Source organism: Chenopodium quinoa, unplaced genomic scaffold, assembly GCF_001683475.1.
Source record: "Chenopodium quinoa cultivar QQ74 unplaced genomic scaffold, ASM168347v1, whole genome shotgun sequence".
NCBI classification, from domain to species: Eukaryota; Viridiplantae; Streptophyta; class Magnoliopsida; order Caryophyllales; family Amaranthaceae; genus Chenopodium; species Chenopodium quinoa.
This window is the reverse complement of record NW_018744092.1, coordinates 183,213-203,042: the sequence shown is the minus strand read 5'-3', so window position 1 is coordinate 203,042 and position 19,830 is coordinate 183,213. Positions and strand designations below refer to the sequence as shown.

General features: G+C 37.6%; 2 protein-coding genes across 3 annotated transcripts; both read left to right on the top strand.

Annotated features, from left to right (window-relative positions):
* The first annotated feature begins 331 nt into the window (after positions 1-331).
* LOC110691729 (protein high chlorophyll fluorescent 107-like) lies at positions 332-3,432 on the top strand. Its single transcript, XM_021868662.1, has 6 exons — positions 332-629; positions 888-1,028; positions 2,144-2,446; positions 2,611-2,670; positions 2,770-3,172; positions 3,297-3,432. Exons 2-5 carry the CDS (start codon positions 975-977, stop codon positions 2,866-2,868), a joined length of 516 nt encoding a protein of 171 aa, XP_021724354.1. The 5' UTR covers positions 332-629; positions 888-974; the 3' UTR covers positions 2,869-3,172; positions 3,297-3,432.
* A 10,959-nt stretch (positions 3,433-14,391) lies between these two features.
* LOC110691727 (4-coumarate--CoA ligase-like 7) lies at positions 14,392-18,999 on the top strand. Of its 2 annotated transcripts, none has more exons than XM_021868660.1 (6): positions 14,392-15,521; positions 16,178-16,367; positions 16,970-17,115; positions 18,103-18,170; positions 18,280-18,382; positions 18,528-18,999. In XM_021868660.1, exons 1-6 carry the CDS (start codon positions 14,520-14,522, stop codon positions 18,639-18,641), a joined length of 1,623 nt encoding a protein of 540 aa, XP_021724352.1. In that variant the 5' UTR covers positions 14,392-14,519; the 3' UTR covers positions 18,642-18,999. The 2 variants fall into 2 exon arrangements, with proteins under 2 accessions (XP_021724352.1, XP_021724353.1); XM_021868661.1 differs by having other exon boundaries at positions 14,394-15,521; positions 18,509-18,999.
* Positions 19,000-19,830: the final 831 nt, after the last annotated feature.

Genomic DNA, 19,830 nt, shown 5'->3' with positions numbered 1-19,830 from the left:
TTTTGTGGTGCAACGGAATTCGACTACTTCAAGACAACCGAAAAATAATACAACATCGCAAACACGTTGACAATTAAAATAAACAAAACAATTTCAATACTCGTTCAACCCAGATGGCCAGAACAAAATACACTAGTAGAAAAAATGAAAAAGGCACCCCCCTTTTCCATCGGTTTTTTAAAAACCGGTGGGAAAAGAAATAGGCGGGATTTGGATAATTTCTTTTCCCACCGGTTCCTTATAAACCGGTGGCAAATCTTGGATTTCGCACCGGTTCATCCCAAACCGTTGGGAAAATTTTATTTAAAACCGGTCAATTTTCTTTCTTACTCTTTCATTTCCTCGATCTTTCCTCCTCTCTCATCTGCCTCTCTCTCTCCTCCATTGAAGCGTACTCGACATTCTCCATTGAAGGGGCTTCTGATTTGCAAGTGCACACCGTCGACCATTGTTGGGTCTTCCTCTAATTGTCGGTGCTAGTGATGGTGGGTTCCAGCCTCTAATTGTCTCAAGCACCACCGAATTTGTTCGCAAGTGCCCACCGTCGACCATTGCTGGTTCTGCCTGCTCCGGTCGCACGCACCACCGTCCTTGTGCTCCACCACCACCGCCCAACATCTGACCATCAGGTTCGTTGTTGAATTCTATTTATTTAACTTCTTACCTCAATTTCGTTTTCTTCTTGCTAGGGTTACAATTTTGATTGTAGTTTTTAGGTCAAAATTGGGGCAATTTCATTGTTATTGTTGTTGTTTTTTAATTATTAGAGGTTATTAATTCTGAATTATATTGGCATTTTTCTAGGGTTTTGTTAATTTAGATTTTTCAATTTATTTTTATTAGCTTCTAATTTTCTGGCATACATGTTTGATTCCTTAATGGTCCAGGATAGAAATGGAAATTTAGCATCCGGCACGATTGCGAACCTTGTTGATGAGCTTGGTGCTGTGGTTATTTACAGAGAAGGACTTCCAATGAATGTATCTGTCACCATGTCTATCTCCTATGTGTCAACTGCCAAGGTTGATGTATGTGTAACTTCAATTCTTGAACTTCTTGTTATTGTTTATCATGCTGATCATACTTTGGTTTGTTGTATGAGTGACTTGTGATGGTTTGCTTCATTATGAATGTTAACATGAGCTATTTTGGCTCGGGAAAATGCTAGTGATACTACTCAAATTTAAGCTATTTTGTTGATACTAGTCTAGTTTAACTATTAAGTAGATTATTGGAATGACTTTTTAATTGTTTAGTTAATTTTATAATTTTTTTGGTGTGTGTGTGTGGGAGGGGAGTGACTGAAGATATCTCATTCTTGTGATGATGTGAAGTCTGATGGTATAATCAAGAGAAAATTAAAATGAAGTTGATGGTAATATTACATTATCTGTTTGTTGATGAGAAGGTTTGGACTTAGTAGAGAGCGGAGAATGTTATAGATAGGCGGACTAGGTTTAGACCATATGTGTTCGGATGTTCTGAAAAGCATTGTTGTTTTAACGGAGTTTGATCTGTATTGATAATGTGTTCTCCTTGGCCCTAAACTGATTTTTAATCTTAAGAAAATGCGACATGATCTGTTTCTGTGCATTACAGCAAGTTTTCGATTTCTTCTATTACTTTCTTGCCTCATGGAGAGTTGACAGTTAATTTTGTGTATCAAGTAATCCTCCTGTAGTTACTGTCATATGGAGTACATCTTTTCCTTCGCTTGCATACAGAGAATTCCCACAGATATGAGGCTGATGAGGAGCATGGTTAAAATCTACTAGTAGGAAGCTAAGGATTAGCTCGACTTCAAAATTTCTCCCGGTTAAAACCAGGGTGGTGAGACTGGTGACTGGCGAGGTTATACAACTCCATTAGCTCAGGGTCCCTGATAAGTTTAAGGCGGCCCTGAACTTAGAGTGTGACAACGACCAATTAACTACATGCATTTATTTTGTAACTATATTACTGTATATAATCTTGCTTTTAATTCTTACATTACTTGTCCATGATTCATGATTGTATATATATATTACTCTAAAACTTGTATGTACTGTCATACAAATCTTTACTATTCCGAATACTAGCAGCTTTATTCAGTAATAAGTTGCTACGAATATATCCAATATTTTTCCTATATTGCATATTGCAGTGCTGGGCTGTGCTAGAAAGTGACTTGGGAAATACAAGGAAAGCAAGAGAACTATTTGATGCGGACTTTGCTGATAAGAAGCACATTGCAGCGTGGCATGGATGGGCAGTTTTGCAGCTAAAACAAGGTAATATTAAGAAGGCTAGGAATCTTCTTGGCAAAGGTAATAAATACTGTGGTGGAAATGAGTACGTATACCAGACTCTCGCGTTGCTTGAAGCTAAGGCTAATCGCTATGAGCAGGCCAGCTACTTGTTTAGACAAGCCACAAGGTGTAACCCCAAAAGCTGTGCTAGTTGGCTTGTAAGTGTTTGGTTTCCCTGTTCGTTTGATTTTTGTTTATTTACTTGTCATTCAACTCGTATCAATTTCTGCATTAAAGCAATGAATATTAATAATCTTTAACTCTGTTCATAGAGGTTATTATGCTGAAACTTCCTATGCAACTCTTGTCTTTCCAAAATCAGGCCTGGGCACAGTTAGAGATGCAGCAGGAAAACAATCAAGCTGCATGTTATTTGTTTAAGGTAATTGATCATAACAATATGGAATACTATGAATCATGATGAATTACACAAAATCTGTGAATTACTCCATTAATTTCTAACCGCAATTTACATTTTCAGAAGTTGTTCAGGCTAGCCCAAAAAATAGGTTTGCCTGGCATGTATGGGGGCTATTTGAGGCTAATCTTGGAAACATTGACAAAGCAAGAAAAATTCTAAAAATAGGTCATCTTGTAAACCCGAGGGATCCAGTACTTCTTCAGTCTCTTGCTTTGCTGGAGTACAGGCACTCCACTGCAAATGTTTCCAGGATTTTGTTCAAGAGGGCATCGGAGTTGGATCCAAAGCATCAACCCGTCTGGATTATTTTACCAACAGAAAGAAGAATGGAGGTTCATCTTCCTAATTTCCAAAAGATTTTAATGCGTCAGATTTAATCCCTAATCTTTACTCTGCAAAAACCATTTTGGGTATTTTGCTGCTGCTTCAATTGCTGTTTTCTGCTTCACATGGATTCTCTCAGGTATTATTTTTTTTCTACTTGATTTACTCTGTTTATATTCTATCATCACGCCTCCTTAGTTAATTGGTGGGTGCAACGAACTAGTATTAACTAGTATATACCATGCTGAGTTTGTCTCGTGCAGGTCCTGTAGCAGGTCTTACTCTGGTACAGATTCTGCTACAGTCTCTGTTCTGGGTGCTGGATTTGGTTTGCTGGGTTCTGGCTTTGTTGAGTTCAGGTCTGCTAGGGTCTGGTTTACAAAAGCTCGGGTTTCTGGTTTCTGGTTGCTGTGTTGTTCCTGGCTACTGGGATCTGGTTGCAGGCTCTGGTGAAGTTCATGTGCTGGATTTGGTTGATGCAGGTGTTGGGTGGCTGGCTATGCTTGGTATGCTCATCTGTTTGGAAACCTGCTGGCTGTGTCTGTTTGGGTTGTTTCTGTTTTTTGTTTCTGTTAGGGTGGGCTGCTGTCTTCTATTGCAGTGCATCATGGTTGGCTATTTTTGAAGAAAATATATATGTTAGTGTTTATATGTCCATTTTTTTTTTTTTTTGTTTTTTAAAGTGTAATATTACAAGTTATTGAGGCAAATATATGTGTTTTATGTATATTATGATTATATATAAGTATTTGATACAATTTAAGTGGAAAAAATGCAAAAAAAAAAAAAAAAAATATATATATATATATATATATATTAAATTTTTTGGGGCACTTTTGCCACCGGGTCAGTGTGAAAACCGGTGGGAAATGTTATAGTTTTGCCACCGGTTCACTTGAAAATCGGTGGGAAAAGTCCTCCAGCTATAACATAAATCACATGTTTTTGCCACCGGTTCACTCCAAAATCGGTGGGAAAAGTGGTTTTTGCCACCGGTTTTGAACCGGTGGGAAATCTTTGGGGATATAGCACCCCCCAAATCAAGAACGGTTCAAAATCGGTGGGGAATGTGTGGTTTGAACCGGTGGGGATTGAGGTTTTTCGCCTAGTGATACTCTAGCAAATACCCAAAACAAACTCAGTTCAAAAACCCTACAAATTGAATCCAGAAACCCTAGTCGTCCAATTACCCAAAAGCAATTAAAAACAAACCAAAAACCACATTAATTTGAAATTGCAACGACAAATTTTCCATACTCATTCAATTACCAAACGTAATTAATCCTACATATTGAGTCCAAAAACCCTAGTCATCCTTTAGCAAATTTCACGCAAACACAGAAATCCGTGTGATCCAAAGTCAACTTCTTTGGCTCATGAACCTGTTGCTTTAGTCTTGGAAACACTTTGGTTTTATCCATTTCCAAAGAGGGGCGAAATTCTATGTTGCATTTCATGGGTGGATTAAAGATTCGAAGCAATTGGGAATACATCACACGTTGGCCCATTTCACTACTATTTTTGGGCGTGTGTTGCTTGATCCATTTACTTAGTATTATTAGCTTGAGTTTGTTGTTTTCGTTGCTAAAATAATGCCAGGAGTTGTACTTTGGCTGGTTGTAATAGGAAGAGTTTAACTCTTCATCTTTAGACTTAATTAAGGCATTTAAGCTAGCTTGTATTAAAGGAAATCAATGGCTTTTGGCTCTCCATATTTTGGACGGTTTTCCTTGCCTTTTGGTGTGCTTATTTGCCGCTCCTTTCCTCTATAAAAAGGAGAGCAAACCAGAAATAAAATCAGTTTTTGAGTTATACATAAAAACAGTGAGGTTCGCTTAACATTCTTCTTTGTGTTTGTCCAAAGTTTGAGTGTTGTTCCTTGTTGCTTTGAGTTAGTTCTTGAGTGAAAATATTAGGGAGAGATTGAGTGTGTCTTGTCTCTAGCCTAAGAACCCAGAACTTTGAGTGTGTTCTTGAGTTTTGGTCAGTTTTCACCATTGTAAGTTGTTCCAAAGTGAGTAGCGTTTCATTCAAGTCTAAATACCATAACAACTTGTTTGGGGGGTTTTTTAGACTTACATAATCTGGTATCAGAGCCTAGGTTAGGGTTTTCTTGAAGAAAATCGAGTTTGAAGGCGTTTGGAACAAAACGGCAAAATTCGATCAGTTTGGAGTTGCAGTTTGAGAAAGCCATATCTCCTTTGTTTTCTGTCCAAATTGAGTGATTCTTTTTTTTGAATCTAGATATTTCTCTGTTTATAATACTCAAAAAAAAAATCAGAATTTTTGAAATTTTTCTGCTAATAAACTGGGCAGGTTTTTCGTAGCAGCGCAGAAAAGAGGCAAAACCGGGAAGGCAGATTTCAATCGAAGTTTTCTCCCTCTTCTGGAAAGCTTTTAAGGCGATTCTTTTTTTTAAACTGGTTTTTTTTATCTGAATTTTCTGAAATTGTAAGCCTTTGAGAGTCTCAAGGCCTTTTCCTTTCTCGTTCATTTGTGTGAAGTTTCGGCAGTATACTTGTAATAGCGAAATAATGGAAATCATGGCTAGTGAGGAGCTGGCTAGAATGTTTCAGGTAATCTCTGATAAGTTGGAGAGTTTAGAGAAAAGAAAGGAAGAGAGAGAGGAGGAGAAGGCTAAGCAAAATACTGGGATGGATGCAATTGTCGATATGGTGTTGCAAACAACTAGAAAATTGAGCGAGTTAGAAAATGAGGATGTGGGTAGTGGCAGCAATCTTAGGAAATTTGATGAAGATAGGGGGCTTAAGATTGACCTACCAGAATTTGATGGGGGGCATGATAGTGAGGCCTTTCTAGATTGGGTGAGGCAAATTGAAACTGTTTTTTAGTATAAGGGGTTTGATGATAAAAAAAAGGTTCAAATTGTCTGTTCTAAAACTCACTAAATAGCTGCCCTATGGTATGAAAACCTCAAGGCAAATAGAAGAAGAGAGGGAAAAGAAAAAATTGACTCATGGGAGAAGTTGAAAAAGAAGATGAGGGAAAAATGGGTAAATAGGGAGTACGAACAAGAGCAATACCTAAAATTGACCCATTTATCCCAAGAAAACATGAGTGTACATTAAGGACTTTGAGAAGTTGTGTTTGGTGTGTGACTTGCAAGAGAAGGAGACCTTAAAATTGCTCGTTTTGTCAAAGGTCTTTCGAAGAGTATTAGCCAAAAGGTGGAAGTGACTCACTATACCACTTTTAGTGATGCTTGCAAGTTGGCTATTCGTTTTGAAACTCAATTGAAAGAAGAGAGACCCAAAAGTTCTTCTTTCAAGAGTCTTATGAAATTTACTCCTTACTCAAAGGGGAGTACGTTTCAAAATAAAACAGGTGGTTCCTTTTCACATAAGTCTTCTTCTTCTAGTTCTAAGTTTGACAAAGGGAAGGAAAAGACCGTAATTTCACCTAGTGAACTTGCTACTAGGAGAAAGTGTTTCAAGTGTCACGGTAGAGGTCATATAGCATCCGAGTGCCCTAGTAAAAATGTGTTGACTGCCGCACAATATGCAATGTTTGATGAAGAAGAAAACCTCTACAACTTTGTTACACAAGCGGAAAACGAAGAGCTTGATGATGACTATGATGAAGAGATTCCTCCAGAAAATGAGTTTAACATGATGGTTGTTAGAAAGGTGTTGTTTAGTGAGCCTCAAGTTGATGAGAGGCAAAGAAACAACTTGTTTCATACTAGATGCAAGATTGGAGAGAAGACTTGCAATGTGATTGTTGATGGAGGAGCACAAACGGATGTTCTCTCATCCGAAGCCGTGAGTAAGTTAAAGCTTACCACTAGAGATCATGAGGAGCCTTACAAGCTCAATTGGTTGAATGATGGCAATGGTATTAGGGTAAAGAAGCAAGCTTTGGTTTCTTACTCTATTGAAACTTTGAAGATGAGAGATGGTGCGACGTTCTTCCTATGGATTCGGAGCATAGAGGCAAATCTAATGTATATCTTGTAACTACTAGAGATGGTAGAAAAGTGAAATTGCTTCCCCTACCCCCTAAAGTTGCTAAGAAAGACAAAGAAAAGAGCAACCATCTTGTATCTTGTAATGAGTTCGAGAAAATAGTGGAAGAAAATGGTGGGGGTATGCTTTGGTTGTGAGAACCAAAGATGAGGAAGTGAATTCTTGCAATGACTCATTACTTTTTAAAGAGTTGTTGGAAGAATTCAAAGATGTGTTCCCCAATGACTTGCCCAAGGGACTCCCTCCAATAAGGGGCATTGAGCATGCCATTGACTTGATTCCAGGAGCACCTTTGCCCAACAAGGCTGCCTATAGGAGTAATCCAGAGGAGAGTAAGGAACTTGAAAGACAAGTGAATGAATTGATAGAGAGAGGCTATGTGAGAAAGAGCCTTAGTCCTTGCGCCGTTCCCGCTCTTTTAGTACCAAAGAAAGATGGTACTTGGAGAATGTGTGTTGATAGTCGTTCCATTAACAATATAACCATCAAATATCGTTTTCCTATGCCTCGCTTGCAAGATATGTTGGATGAGTTGAATGGTGCCTTAGTCTTTTCCAAAATTGACTTGAGGAGTGGTTACCATCAAATGAGAATTTGAGAGGGAGATGAGTGGAAAACGGCTTTCAAAACAAAGCAAGGGTTGTATGAGTGGTTGGTGATGCCATTTGGGCTTTGCAACGCCCCAAGCTCCTTCATGAGGTTGATGAATGAAGTCCTCCGTCCATTCCTTAATGATTTTATTGTTGTTTACTTAGATGACATTCTTGTGTATAGTAAAAGCAATGAAGATCATGTAATTCATTTAAGGAGGTTGTTTGAAAAATTGAGGGAGGTGAAGTTGTATGGTAAGCTTGAGAAATGTGTATTCATGACTCCTAGTGTTGTATTCTTAGGATACATTGTAACATGAGAGGGGGTACATGTAGATCCTGAAAAGGTGAAGGCGATTCAAACTTGGTTGGCTCCAACCAATGTTCACGAAGTAAGGAGTTTTCATGGGCTAGCCTCACGCTATAGGCGGTTCATAAAAAACTTCTCATTCATCATGGCTCCAATCACGAAATTGACAAAAAAAGGTGATTTTGAGTGGAATGAAGCGGCACAGAAGGCCTTTGAGAGGGCCAAATATCTTCTTTGCAACGCTCCTATACTTGTGCTACCGGATTTCAACAAAGTGTTTGAGGTGGAGTGTGATGCAAGTGGGATTGGAATAGGTGCTGTTTTGATTCAAGAGAAGAAGCCCATGAGCTACTTTAGTGAGAAGTTGAATGGGGCGAAGTTGAACTATTCCACTTATGACCGTGAGTTCTATGCCATAGTTAGAGCCCTTGATCATTAGTCTCACTACCTTAGACCAAAGCCATTTGTTCTTCATTCCGATCACGAGGCTCTAAAGTTCATACATGGGAAACAAAAACTCAACAAGAGGCATGCTAAATGGGTGGAGTTTCTCCAATCATTTACTTTCAGCTCCAAGTACAAAGATGGTAAGAGTAATGTCATGGCCGATGCATTGTCTCGTCGAAACTATTTGCTTTCCATGGTTGATGCTAAAATCTTGGGTTTTGAACAACTCAAGGAGTGTTACATGGATGATCCCGACTTTGCTAGTGAGATCGAAACTCCGACTAAGGAGTTTGTGTGGCAAGATGGTTACCTCTTTAAGGGTAACAAATTGTGTGTTCCGGAAAGTGGAGTAAGGGAGTTGTTGGTAAGACAAGTTCATAGTGGGGGATTGGCCGGACATTTTGGGATACAAAAGACCCTTGATATTTTAGGCGAACACTTCTATTGGCCTAGAATGATCAAGGATGTTACTCATGTTGTTGAGAGATGTGCTTCTTGTCAAAAGGCTAAGGGACACTTCACTAAGGGTCTCTACACTCCATTGCCAGTTCCCGATGCTCCATGGGAAAGTGTTAGTATGGATTTCATTATGGGGTTTTCCACGAACGCAAAGGGGAAGGGATAGCATAATGGTAGTTGTGGATAGATTTTCTAAAATGGCACACTTTGTAGCTTGTAATAAAACTGATGATGTCGTGAAAGTGGCCGAACTGTACTTCAAGGAAATCGTCAAACTCCATGGCATTCCTCGATGTATAGTATATGATAAGGACTCCAAATTCCTTAGTCATTTTTGGAGGACCCTATGGAAGCTTGTGGGTACCAAGTTACTATTTAGTACCTCTCATCATTCCCAAACTGATGGGCAACCCGAGGTTACTAATAGGACTTAGGGTACTTTGTTGCGAGGTCTTGTAAGCAAAACGTAGAAAGATTGGGACATGAAACTAGCCCATGCGGAGTTTGCTTACAATAAAGCTCATTCCCTAACTACTTCTCGTTCCCCATTTGAAGTAGTTTATGGAGTGAATCCATTTGTGCCGATTGATCTTGTTCCAATGGTTAAGAGTGACATTGTGGAGAAAGATGCTAAAAAGAGGGTGGAAACCTTTCAAAAAACCTGTGAGCAAGTGAATAAAAGAATTGAGGAGATGAATAAGAAATACCAAGAGCAAGCCAATAAAAAACGCAAACAGCCTATTTTTCATCCTGGGGACTTGGTTTGGTTACATTTGAGGAAGGAGAGGTTCCCTAAGCTTCGCAAAAACAAGCTTATGCCTCGTTCTGACGGTCCTTTTAGAGTTCTTGAGAGGGTGAATGATAGTGCTTATAAAATTAAGCTTCCTAATGAGTTGATGGGTGTTAGTGCTACTTTCAATGTAGGGGATTTATCACCATACTTGGATGATTCAAGTTTGAGGGCAAACTCTTCTAAAGAAGGGGGGAATGATCCAAAGTCAACTTCTTTGGCTCATGAACCTGTTGCTTTAGTCTTGGAAACACTTGGGTTTTATCCATTTCCAAAGAGGGCCGAAATTCTATATAGCATTTCATGGGTGGATTGAAGATTGGAAGCAATTGGGCATACATCACACTTTGGCCCATTTCACTACTATTTTTGGGCGTGTGTTGCTTGGTCCGTTTACTTAGTATTATTAGCTTAAGTTTGTTGTTTTCTTTGTTGAAAAATAATGCCAAGAGTTGCACTTTGGCTGGTTGTAATAGGAAGATTTTAACTCTTCATCTTTAGACTTAATTAAGGCATTTAAGCTAGCTTGTAATTAAAGGAAAACCATGGCTTTTGCCTCTCCATATTTTGGACGGTTTTCCTTGTCTTTTGGTGTGCTTATTTGCTGCTCCTTTCCTCTATAAAAAGGAGAGCAAACCAGAAATAAAATCAATTTTTCAGTTATACATAAAAACCGTGAGGTTTGCTTAACATTCTTCTTTGTGTTTGTCCAAAGTTTGAGTGTTGTTCCTTGTTACTTTGAGTTAGTTCTTGAGTGACAAGATTAGGGAGAGATTGAGTGTGTCTTTTCTCTAGCCTAAGAACCCAAAACTTTGAGTGTGTTCTTGAGTTTTGGTTAGTTTTCACCATTGTAAGTTGTTCCAAAGTGAGTAGCGTTTCATTCAAGTCTAAATACCATAAAAACTTGTTGGGGAGTGTTTTAGACTTACATCACCGTGTACAATAAAAAATTTCATACCCTCTTATTCAAACACAATTATGCTTTACCTTATTGGGAATCACCGGGATTCGACTCCTTCAACACCACCGCAATTCGATGACTCCAGCAACGGGGATAGCAATACTACCAACCATAAAACACGAATCACAAAGAACAACCGAGGAAAAAAGAGAATGGAAAAGAGGGAAATCAAAGAGAAGATAACAGTGAGTGACTGAGATTACGAAGAGCTCACAACATTGGCGAAGAGGAGAGAGGAACTACAAAATTAAATTAAGGGATACTCTCAATGGTAACCCCCTATTATTGCTACGCACCAATGGTAACCCTCTGTTTTTTTGGATTATACAAAATGACACTACTTTTCTTTTTTCTCCTAAAGATGACATTAATGATGGTGTTTTAACATAAAATAGTCAATTTAAAATTAACTATGGTTAGTTTTTTTTTAAGAAAAAAAGAAAAACATTTAGAAAAATTAACAGCGACAAGTCCACACCACCATCTCACCAGCCAGCCACCGCCATATCCCTTCCCCTTTCACAGCCGGCGACCCCAACTACCCGACCACCTGGACTCTAGACCGCCGAACACAGACAACCCATTCGCTGTGTTCATAGTCGACCTACCTGCAATAATCTCACTCGTTGAAACCTAATCGGAAAAGGGTGGGATTCGTCGACGGGGCAGGGGAGGGGCTAGGTGGGGGTTAAATTGATGTTAGTAGCTGCCATTGTGGTCGAAATTAAAATTGTTGGTGATTAAATTGTTGATTGCAAAGGGAGATTAGGGTGAAGACGGTGGTAATTGGTAAAAATCGAATTGGTAACGGTTTTAAGGTGAGCTGGGAAGTGGCCAGCGTTAATTGGTGGCGAATTGACGACTGGAGGTGGAGAATTGGTGGAGCAATTGGTGATGTGTGGGCTGCCGGAGGTTGGGCGGCTGTAGGTTGTTGCGTTGTGGTGTGATGTGGCTCGGTGGTTGGGTGCGAGGAGTTGATAGATGTAAGGGGCCCGTATTCGTTTGAGCTTTTTATTACATGTACTCCGTATTCGTTTAATGTTGCTCTTACCTCGTTTTTTTTATCAAGTTCTGGGATTCTCATCTACCTGTTAATGTGCATAATTTGATTAGATTTATAGTATAGGGTGATACTAAAGGACTGAGAAGTTGAGCAATGATATTCAATCTAAGAATTCGCTATGTAGTATATTTCACTAACAGATATGTATATATGTGTAACATCTTATTGAAAAACACTAATATATTGATATGGTAACCCCAAACAAAAATAATCTGGGGAAAAAAACCTAAGTACAATTGACCCTGGCCCTTAAACTTACACAATAATAAACCCAACGAATCGCTAGTTGGCAGTCTGAATTATCAGAAAAACTGCAAAAAATCATTGGAGTATTGAATACTAGGAAGATTCTTAGTTATTCGGATAAATATGACACACGAATTATTGAAATTGCTACATACATGATTTTATTTATACTTATATATGCTTCTTCGATCATACTTAAAATGGTTTAGGTTCTGGCTTTAATGAGTGGAGATTGAGGAATGGGAGAATGAGGTGATAACAAATTATGCGGTGACATGAGACTACTTTCGTCGATTCTTTGATTGTTAAAGCTAAGACGACCAAGTTGCATCTGGATTCTGTTTTTCATAAATTACATAAACCCTAGAATTTTGTTTTTCATAAATTACATAAACCCTAGAATTTTGTTTTTTATCTTCCAATTCTGTTAAATTCATACAAAATTTTGGCATGAATTGCATATAAAATAAATTAAGTTAACTTAATTAAACAATTCATCAATCAGTAAAGCAACTAATTCAACACCATCATTTTTTCAGAAAAACCTAAAAAATTTAAACCCAAAAATTTTGAACTTAAAAAGAACTCAAAAAACTTAGAAATATTGATCTCAGAAACTTTAACAATAAAAAAACCAAGAAAAACCTAGAAACTAATAAACCCAGAAAAATTGATAAAAATCAAATAAAAACCCAGGAATTTCGAACCCAAAAAACCAAAATTAACCTTGAAATGTCGAACTCAGAAACTATGAACAAAGAAATAACCAACAAAAACTCTGAAAACAATAAAAACCAGAAAACAATAAACCTAGAAAAAACTGAAAAAAAAAAAATCAAGAAAAACCCAGGACCCAGATACCCAGAAATACCCATAATCCAGAAACCAAAACCCTAACCTCAAACAAGCCAAACCCTAACCTCAAATCTTGATTACAATAACATTATAATTACTAAATTGAAAACCAAATCCTCAAAAAACTCAAGAGTAGGAAGGAATTCATCAATGGAGTAACTAAAACCTAAGGTAGATACTTACCTTGAAGCTGCTTCAATGGAGGAGAGATGGGTAGTACGTATGGACGGAGTACGAAGGTCGCTTAGCTTAACAGCTTCAATGGAGAGGAGAAAGCTCGCAAAGCCCTTCAATGGAGGTGACAAATTTAAGGTCGCACAACCCTTCAATGGAGATGGAGGGAGAAGAGAATAGGGCAAATGTCGTGGGAATTATTGAAGCCAAAACGAGGAACGAGGAAAGAAAGACGTTGAACCAAGCTTGAAGCAGCAAAACTCGCGTTTTTTTTTTAAAAAATGGCACCGGTTTGAACCGGTTCTAATTACCTTAATTGCCACCGGTTTAAGGAGAACCGGTGCCAACTCCTTCCCCATCTTTTTTTTTTTTTTGTAATTTCACAAGTCGACACCGGTTTGAACAGGTGCTAATTAAATGCTTGGCACCGGTTTTGGTTAGTTATGGTGCCAACTCTTAATTTTTTGGTCCCGCCCGTTTATTTTGGCATCGGTTTTCAAGAACCGATGCTATAGGGGGGTGCCTATTTAGTTTTTTCTACTAGTGGGGGCTGATGAGGTGCGCGGGCTGGGCGTTTTAAAAGGTGCGGCAGCGGGAGATGGGAGGCGGGGAGGTGGCAGGGGTTGGGGCTGGGGCTGGGTGGGGGGACTGGGGGGTTCACGTGTAGAATCGTTGCCGGAATAAGTGGGGTCATCGGATGTGGTTGGGGTGGTGGGGGTTCAGGGGTAGGGTTGTCGAAATGGATGGATTGGGTGGGTTCACTAGCTAGGGTGGGGGCTAGTGGGGTTCGCCGGCAGGGGTTGGGCTGGAGGCGGAAGGTTAGGGTCAGGTGGTGGATGTTGGACTGTGGGGTTGGGGGGCTACCAGAGTATTTTTTTTTATTTTTTTTTAATAAATAAAATCTGTCAAATAAAAGGGGGCATTTTTGTCATTTCCCTATTTTGGTTAACCATGGTTTAATTTTATGTTAAAACACCATTATTAATGTCTTCATTAGGAGAAAAATGATAACTAAGGTCATTTCGTATAATCCAAAAAAAAAGGGTTACCGTTGGTGCGTAGCAATTGTAGGGGATTACCATTGAAATATCCCTTAGATTAAATTAAAAATAAAATATTATTGATAACGGATATCAGAGAGAATAACGGAATTGTTGATTAGAATTTTTCAAATTACAAGTGAAAAGACAATCCTACCCCTCGTTATGTATTTCTTGGTACCTCACTAACCTCCCTTTAAATGCCATCTGCCTGCACCCCAAAAACCTAAACAATTTGGTTTGACAAAAGCAAAGTTGTCAAAAATTTAAATTTTCAAGGTAAAATCTTTAACAATGAGGCCACGAAGCATCGGCACGCCATATCATTAATTTTTGGCGTTACGTGGTCTCTCATCCTTCCTAACTGGCCAATTTTATGGTTTTTTTATCAATTTGCCTGTCCCTATTCCTAACATTGTGACTGACTACAGTCCAAAACTCCATAAATTATTGAAAATCCACTACGTTTCATTTTCAGCCAAATCTTGAATCTTGAACTTTTCTTCCAATCCCATATTTTTTTTCTTAGATTTTCTCTCTCCTCCATTGCCAAAATACTCTAGCAATGGAGCGTTCTGGCTATGGCAGAGATGGTGTTTACAGGTCATTAAGACCACAAATAATCTCACCCAAAAATCCAAATTTAAGTATGGTTTCTTTTCTCTTTAGAAATGTTTCTTCATTTTCAGAAAAACCTGCTTTGATTGACTCTGATTCTGGGAAAACCTTGAATTTTTCCCAGTTGAAATCCATGGTTTCTAAGGTTTCTTATGGATTAACCCAACTGGGTATTCGAAAAGGGCAAGCTGTTCTTATTCTTGCTCCAAATTCAATTTATTACCCTGTAATTTTTCTGGGTATTGTTGCAGTTGGTGCAGTTGCAACTACTGTGAATCCTATTTATACTGTTTCAGAGATTAAGAAGCAGATTGATGATTGTAATCCCAAATTGGTTGTAACAGTTCCAGAATTTTGGGATAAACTTAAGGGTTTTAATTTGCCTGCTTTGATTTTAGGGTCCAAGGATAATGGGGTTTTAAATTCAAGTTCTAAAGTTGTTTATTTCAATGATTTGGTTAATGGGTCTGCTGTGGATTTTCCAAAGGTTGTGATCAAACAAAGTGACACTGCTGCACTCTTGTATTCATCTGGTACTACTGGTGTTAGTAAAGGTGTGATACTAACTCATGGAAATTTCATTGCTGCCTCATTGATGGTATCAAGTGATCAAAAATTCGAGGGCGAATTCGATGAAGTGTTCTTGTGTGTGATCCCAATGTTTCATGTGTTTGGACTGTCTGTGGTTTTGTATGGTCAGTTGCAGATGGGTAATGCTGTTGTTAGTATGGCCAAATTCGATTTCGAGTTGATGTTGAAAGCTATTGAGAAGTATAGGGTTACTAAATTGTGGATTGTTCCACCAATTGTGCTTGCATTGGCTAAGCATAATGCTGTTAAGAAATATGATCTGTCATCTTTGAAGCAGATTGGTTCCGGGGCCGCGCCTTTGGGGAAGGAGATGATGCAGGAGTGCTCTAAAGTTGTGCCTCAGGCTGCGATAATGCAGGTATAATTTCTTTGAAACTAATCTCCCTTTGATATTCTTTATGAAATTCATTATGATATTTTATGTCACATGCTAAACATGGAACAGTTCTAAATTGCCTGCACATATATTTTAATGGCCTGAGTAGAGGTGTGAATAGGGAGGGTATTACCTTTAAATACTCAACTGAAACAGAACTACAATTTGTTTAACGACCCTTATTATTTTATTCCATTGTCAACTTGTTTATTTTTTCTTTTAACAATATTAACAACTCAGAATCTATGATTTCACAAAGTTGTTTTGACTCTGGTTTTTTAGGAAACAGTTTCTGTGTATATCGGATTTTTATCGATTTCTTGTGTAGTATTCCAAAAAAAACCCGGGATAATTTTCTGCAGTTAGCATATTATGTTTCCCTTTTCATAAACGAAGTTCATATCTGATGGAGAAATATTATGGCTATTATTTAAAGACTTGAAATTTGGAACTGGACTACTGGAGTATTCATTTCAGCTTGTTACCTATTAATGGAATTCCCCAATAATACTATATCGATGTACTTTCTTATTGTGTCGTGGTAAGTGTCAGCTGGTATTTTTGGAGATCATAGTTATTTCTACTTAATACAATTGGTAGAGCGACGTCTCTGATATAGAGTTTCATTATACTTTCAGGGGTATGGTATGACAGAAACATGTGGAATTATCTCTGTAGAACACCCAAGACTAGGTGGTCGAAATTCTGGTTCAACTGGAATGTTAGCTGCAAGTGTTGAAGCTCAGATAATTGATGTAGATACATTGAAGTCTCTTCCTCCAAAGCAACTGGGTGAAATATGGGTCCGTGGGCCTAATATGATGAAAGGTGATTATTAGTTCTATGCTGCATATGGTAAATGTTTTCCGTTTTGAAAAAGGCAAACTTTTGTGTACTTTGTCCTCGTAGTATTCCATTGAGTGGACGAAGATTCTTTTATTTCAAAGCATCAGTAAATAAGCATTTTACTCCTGATCTTTTTGTTTAATCTTAGGAAAGTAACTATCATGTCTATGATCTGAAAACTTGAAATGGTAGGTCCGCAGAGGTTTGTGTCTTTAATTCTGGAATCTATTACTTTGATAACAAAGCAATCTAATCTTTTTGAACCAGCATTTTTCCAAAAGAAAAAAGCATATTCTTAGTCTACCTTCTGCTTGAAAAGCTTTACATGCATCTTTAATTGCTTAAACATCACACTGTGCTGGATTTTTAAAACCAATCTTTTTCAAAAGAAAAGTGCAGTGGTGGACAAAGTATACTTTTACAATTTTATTTTTTTTATTTATTTTTCACCTGGTTGCAAATGCATCAATAATGATGCAATAAAAACATCTCTGGTCTCAGTTACTTCTTCCGATTGAATAAATTACCCTTTTGGCTATAGGTGACCAACTAAATAAAGTATTTGGTATAATTTCAATGTGCAGGTTACTTAAATAATCCACAAGCCACCAAGTCAACTATTGATAATCAAGGCTGGGTACATACAGGAGATCTTGGGTATTTCGATGAGGAAGGGCAACTTTATGTGGTTGACAGACTGAAAGAGCTCATCAAATACAAGGGTTTTCAGGTATTGATTTTTTATGATCCTCACTGAAATATTTGCATATTTTTTGTTGCATTCATATCTTATTTCTGTGTTTGTTTCCCTAGAAGATGAGAGGATAACTAAAAATACAGAATATGTATTTCCAGAATGCATTATTGTAATAGTTATCGCATACGCATTCTTGTCTTTTGCCTGGACAATTGGACAAAACGGACACTTTAACAGTCTTTGGTGTAATTAATTACCTACTGCATTTCCCTCGTTTTATAAATATTAAATTATTATTGAAAGACACACATCACTAATGTTTCTGAGCGCTAATGACAATGGGAATTTTGACCTGAAGCCTTATAGTTCCGCAATTCCCTTGTTTTGTTTATGATCATCCATGCAAAAACACCTAAAAATTTGTAGAACGCTTCAGTATATATCAGAAGTAAATACCTTGCAATCTTATATTTTGTCATCTCTTCTGTGGACAGCCCTGTTAACTTAGTAAACAGTGTCCATATGAAGAAGGCGTACTGATGCAAAGTAGATACTTTATCTTCTATCAGGCGAATAATAATTTATACAAATCATGCAGTTGTTCTTGGCTCTTAAAATACATTAGTCATGAAGCATTCTGTTGCAACCCTTCAAATCATGATTATGTGTCAAGAGCTCAAAGCTCTTTTCTATTTGTATGTAGATTTAATCTGTTTGATCTTTGTTTCAAGAAGTGTTTCTCCTTTGGAGACCACATTCTGGAGAGATCTTCTGATTCCTGCAGTATTAAAACAATTTGAAACAAATACCTCATACCCTTAGAGAGCCCAGAGGGGCTAACACAAGACTAAACATCAATTAGAAAAAAAATAAAAAATAAAAAAAATAAAAAGCAGATTTAGTTATTGCTCATATTTACACGAGGTTGTTTTCTGAAAGATATGTTTGGCCCAATGAAAGCTTCAAATTATACTTAACATAATTGACATATAGTATGTTTCCTTTGTTTATTACAATTAGGTTGCACCAGCAGAACTTGAAGCAGTTCTTCTTTCACATCCTGAAGTACTAGATGCTGCTGTCATCCCGTAAGTTTTATATAACAAAGCACCCTGTCCCTCTTACATCCTTTTTAGAGCTTAGGCTTTAGGTCACCTGTTTAACTTTATTGACAATCTATGCTTTCATAATTATTAGATTTCCCGATGATGAAGCTGGTGAAGTTCCTATTGCGTATGTGGTTCGATCACCCAATAGTTCCATACAGGAAGAAGATGTCAAGAAGTTTGTCGCGGATCAGGTAGATGACAATATGAACAATTGTTTTTTCTCAAATCTTTGTACATAATTCCTTTTCAAAGAGGGTGTGGTCTGTCTAGGATTGTTAGAAACAACTTGAATACAATCTTATGGATATCTTTGTCAGTTACTCTCTTTTTCTACAGGTTGCACCTTACAAGAGATTAAGAAAGGTAACATTTTTAAGCGCCATCCCAAAGTCAGCTTCAGGAAAGCTTCTCAGACGAGAGCTTGTTGAAAAATCACGATCCAAGTTATGAAGCTGTAAATCCATTTTGCTGCATCTCTACTTTCTTGTTCTATGGCATGCAGTTCATGTTTTAGCTGAAACAAGAATGCAACATTACAATTATAGATTTACTAGAAAACAAACATATACATTCAGATAATAGTCAGATTACCTAAAGCTGTAAACATCATTGTTGATATTGTACTTTTGCCCTATAAATTCTTTTCTTCTCAGGTTGAAATAACGAAATGTATCCTGTTTCTCAAGGACTAAAGGTTTCGATGTTGTTTGCTTAGTTTTAGAATACAATTTCTTCGTACATGTATAAAAAAAGTCAACTTCCTTGTTTGTAATCTGTTGACCAGGAAATAAAGAACATGTTTTCAATATCTATCCTCTACAATCTGCTCACAAATTGCGTATGCTGAAAGTTGTTCATTCTTATCACTGTGTTGTAAAATATATAGGCCCCAATTTGGATGTTTTTCCAAAGTGAGCCAATTTTGGCAAATATTAACCAAAATGGTTGCGTGGCAAAAGTATTTACCAAACTAAGCTTCCAGGCTAAAACGATGTCTCGGTCAGCGTTTTATGCCTGGGTTTTTTTTTAAAAAAAAAATCAACCTAAAAACGCTGTCTGGAGCAGAAGAAAGTGGCAGATCAGTGGCAAAAGGCTGATTCTGCTGCTGTTTTGCACACCAGCAGAGAAACGCTGTCCCAGACAGCGTTTTAGGTTGAAAATAAGACGCTATCTGAGACAGCGTTTTAGGTACAAGGAAGTTTGTACCTAAAGCGCTGTCTGGGACAGCGCTTTGGTATAACTGTTTTTTTTTTTAAAACATTTTTATAAATAAAAGGCAATTACAAAAATTTTAAAAAAAAGGTCAACAACAAAGACGCTGTCCCAGACAACGTTTTTAGCCTGAAAGCTTAGTTTGGTAAATACTTTTGCCACGCAACCATTTTGGTTAATATTTGCCAAAATTGGCTCACTTTGGAAAAACGTCCAAATTGGGGCCTATATATTTTACGACACAGTGATAAGAATGAACAACTTTCAGCATACGCAATTTGTGAGCAGATTGTAGAGGATAGATATTGAAAACATGTTCTTTATTTCCTGGTCAACAGATTACAAACAAGGAAGTTGACTTTTTTTATACATGTACGAAGAAATTGTATTCTAAAACTAAGCAAACAACATCGAAACCTTTAGTCCT